At 64.1% G+C, this 3,887-nt stretch overlaps 1 protein-coding gene across 1 annotated transcript; it reads left to right on the top strand.

Moving 5' to 3' along the window:
- Positions 1-1,488: 1,488 nt before the first annotated feature.
- EMIHUDRAFT_112914 (hypothetical protein) lies at positions 1,489-2,190 on the top strand (the record flags this gene model as incomplete). The annotated part of the gene is made up of 1 exon (XM_005783671.1): positions 1,489-2,190. The coding sequence occupies one exon, from the start codon at positions 1,489-1,491 to the stop codon at positions 2,188-2,190; it is 702 nt and encodes a 233-aa protein (XP_005783728.1).
- Positions 2,191-3,887: the final 1,697 nt, after the last annotated feature.

Genomic DNA, 3,887 nt, shown 5'->3' with positions numbered 1-3,887 from the left:
GCGACAAGGTGGGCCCGTGCGAGCTGCTTTACCACCCGAAATAAAGTCGGTCGCCCAAAGTCGAGCAGGGGGCCTGAAGATTTGCAGCGCGCGCGGGGATGGTCATGGTGGCCGATGGTTTTATCGGACGAGGGCGATCCTTGGGGCTGCGGACGTCTCCTGCCGATGCTCCGCACGGCTGTTGGTCGCGGGTTGCGCGGGTCGCTCGTGGGGCGGCGTGGGGTCCGTCCTCGCGCGGGCTCTGAAGCGAGGCGATTTTCGGCCTCCCGCGTCGGCGTTTTGAGGGCCTTCCCGAGGGCTTCGGGCGGTGCGGGTTTGACGGGCGGTAGCGCGGGGCGGCCTCCACCGTTTTGGCGAAATGGCCGTTTTTCGCGCGCGGCCGGCGCTCGCCCCGGGAAAGTTGCCTCGCTCCGCTCGTCAACTTTCTCCCGGGCGAGAGGGGGGTGCGCGGGTGGCGGCAATAACTCTCTCTCTCCTTCTCTCTCTTCCTGCGCGCGCAGCGCGCGATTTTTTCGCGGGGTGGGCCCTTTTTATCGATTTTTGAGCCCTCGTCGAGCCGTGGACGGGGGACGTATAACCCTAGCTTAACCCTCGCTCGCGGCGTGTTACTACGTAACCCTAACTTGAGTGCGCGGCTCCGGCAACCGCTAACCCTAACCGCACACAACCTTGGCACACCTAACTGGCCATCCCTCCGGGGCGGAGAGCGACGCGAGTGCGAGGAGAGCCGGCTTCGTGCTTGCGGGCTCGCCGGAGGCGATCGCGTGGTGGCGAAGACTGAGGCGGCGGTGAGAGAGGTGGAGATGGCGGCGCGAGATGGCCGAGCGTGACAACGGCTGGCACCGCCGATGCGATGCTGCCGCCTCGTCATCGCTCCTTGGTGCAACGAGCGATGGAGCTGCTGCGATCTAGGGAGTGGCATCAGAGCGTCGCAACCGCGGCATCGAGGTGGCAGAGCGGACAGAGCAGCGAGAGGCGGCAGACGCTATCCACTCCAAGTAGATGCGAAGAACCTAGTAGCGAAGCACGAAGCGTGAGTGGGAGCGAGAGAAAGCGAGCGCTGGTGCACTGTTGTCGAACGTGGCGAGCGAGGCAGTGCGAGAAATGGGGAAGCGATCCGAAGTCACGGAGGCGAAGGCGGCGGCGGCGAAGGCGGCGGCGAGGGCAAGAGAGCGAGTGCGAGTCGCACGCACACGGAGTGAAATGCCATGGCTACGCAGAGTGTGGTGTGGATGTGCGAAGGCGTTGCGTGGGTGCACACTGCGACGCTCCTCCGCGAGCGAGAGCAACTCGTACAGCGCGAGCCGGCGTCGGGCCAAAGCAAAGAAAAACGTTTGATGTTTCTTTTATCAAGTTTCCTTTATAAATTTTCAAGTTTCCTTGCCTCTCGTCTCGACTCGAGAAGCCAGGGCCACATTTCTCTTTCGCGCTCTCGCCGGTTAGCTGACAGCCGCCCTTCGCGCCACCAATCGGCCACGGTTGACAGCAATGCCCGGCCAGTGGCCTCTCGACGACAGCAAGGCGGTCTGGCACGCACTTTGCCACGTGCAGCTGCAGGCTGATGGCGAGCTTCCCGGTACTCAGGAGGTCAACGCCGTCGTGGCGAGGCTGGCCAAGCGATTCGGCCGAACCAACGGCGCGATCCGGTCGCGCATCCGACACATGCACGACACATCGCACGCTGCGTACACGGAGCTCGTTTCCTGCGGCGCCCGGCAGCCAGCGACCAACTCGGCCCCTCCTCCTCCAAGGCCCGCGGCGCCTCCGCAGACGGCTGCCGGAGATCAAGCGGACAGCCTCCTGCTCGCAGCGCTCCGCTCCTTCAGGGCGAAAAGGGCGCAGGCCGACAAGGTTGAGCCCTACCACGTCCTGCACAACTCCGTGCTGCGGTCGGTTGCGGCCCGCTGCCCGACGAGCCTCGATGAGCTCAAGCTCGTCAACGGCATCGGGATGGACAAGATGAACACTTACGGAAGCGCGATTGTGCGCATTTGTCAGGAGTCAGCGCCGGCTCGACCGGCCGCGCCTCCGGGGCCGCTGCCACAAGGCGCCACCACCACCCCGTGCAACAAGCGTAAGACGCCCGCCACCGGGTCCGGCACCGCCACCGGCACGACGGTTGCCGTCGCTAAGAGGCCCTCGGGGTGGCCGTACGCGTCGTCGCCGGCGCCCAAGCCGGGCATCCCATGATGCAGGGCCGGATGGGCCGTCGCTCTGGTCCACATCCGCCGACGAGTAGTTCCGGCCGGGGTGTGTGTTGCTGTTGGTTAGGAGCGCAAAACGGTTCGTTGGCATTTACACGGCGTTGTTGTCTGGTGAGTTTTATTTCAAAAATGATTTCCGGCGTTGCCGCCGACGTTTCCCACGGAGTGCGACATTTGCCGTGTGCGCGGCGGCACTCAGCTCCGCCAACGGCGGCGAGATGGCTCAAAAACATGTTCGAGAAGTGCCAAGAGACTGACAACTACTCCGCCGTTGTGCCATCCGATGAAAACAAGGGGGGGAAAAAAAACATATCTTTTCTACGGCTCGCCGACTCACGAGACGGCCTTCGCGCTGCGTACGCAACGTGTGCCCCTCTGTACGCTCCGCGCTCTCAACGCGGCGCGCAGCGCCGTCTGAGCGGCTTGACGGCGAAAAAAAGACTTAGCGCCTTCGACGTGTGAAGAGACGATGTTCACACCTTTCGACTCGGATAGGGCTCGAGGCGCCGTTTTGTCAGACGCCGTTCACGGGGCGTGCGTCGTGTGTGCTGCGCTGCACGCTCAGCGCTGTTAGCACGGCGCGGAGCGCCCTTGGGGCGGCGAGAAGGCGCCGGACGGCGTTCACGGTGTCGAGGTGTGAAGAGACGCCGTTCACACTTCATGCTATGAACAGGGCTCGGCTCGCCGGCTCACGAGGCGGCCTTCGGGGTGCGTTTGCAGCACGTGCTCCTCTGTACGAGCCGCGCTCTCCACACGGCGCGCAGCGCCGCTAGAGCGGTTTGACGGCGAAAAAAAGACTTAGCGGTTTGGAGGTGTGGAGACGAATTTCACACCTTTCGACTCGAATAGGGCTTGAGACGCCGTTTTACTGAGGCCGCTCAGTGGGTGTGCTGCGCGTGTGCTGTGCTATACGCTCGGCGCTGTTTGCGAGGCGCGGAGCGCCCTTGGGGCGGCGAGAAGGCGCCGGACGGCGTACACGGCTCGAGGTGTGAAGAGGCGCCGTTCACACTTTATTCTGTGAATAGGGCGCAGATTGCCGACTCAAGAGACGGCCTTCGCGGTGCGTGTGCAGCGCGTGCTCCTCCCTTCGCGCCGCGCCCTCCACACGGCGCGCAGCGCCGCTAGAGCGGTTTGACGGCGAAAAAAAGACTTCGCGGCTTTGAGGTGTGAAGAGGCGCCGTTCACACTTTGTGCTATGAATAGGGCTCGGCTCGCCGACTCGTGAGACGGCCTTCACCGTGCGTGTGCAGCGCGTGCTCCTCTGCACGCGCCGCGCTCTCTTTGCGGCGCGCAGCGCCGCTAGAGCGGCTTGACGGCGAAAAAATGACTTAGCGGTTTCGAGGTGTGAAATGACGGTTCTCACACTTTTCGACTCGGATAGGGCTTGAGGCGCCGTTGTAGCAGACGCCGTGCAAGGGGCGTGTCGCACGTGTGCTGCGCTGCACGACCGGCGCCGTTTGCACGGCGCGCAGCGCCCTTGGGGCGGTGAGAAGGCGCCGGACGGTGTTCACGGCTCGAGGTGTGAAAAGGCGCCGTTCACACTCTTTGCTATGAATAGGGCTCGGCTCGACGACTCGTGAGGCGGCCTGCACCGTGCGTGTGCAGCGCGTGCTCCTCTGCACGCGCCGTGCTCTCTTTGCGGCGCGCAGCGCCGCTAGAGCGGCTTGACGGCGAAAAAATGAC

This window comes from Emiliania huxleyi, assembly GCF_000372725.1.
Source record: "Emiliania huxleyi CCMP1516 chromosome Unknown EMIHUscaffold_178, whole genome shotgun sequence".
Classification (NCBI taxonomy): domain Eukaryota; phylum Haptophyta; order Isochrysidales; family Noelaerhabdaceae; genus Emiliania; species Emiliania huxleyi.
Note: the sequence above shows the minus strand (reverse complement) of the source record. Positions and strands in the feature narration are given on the sequence as shown.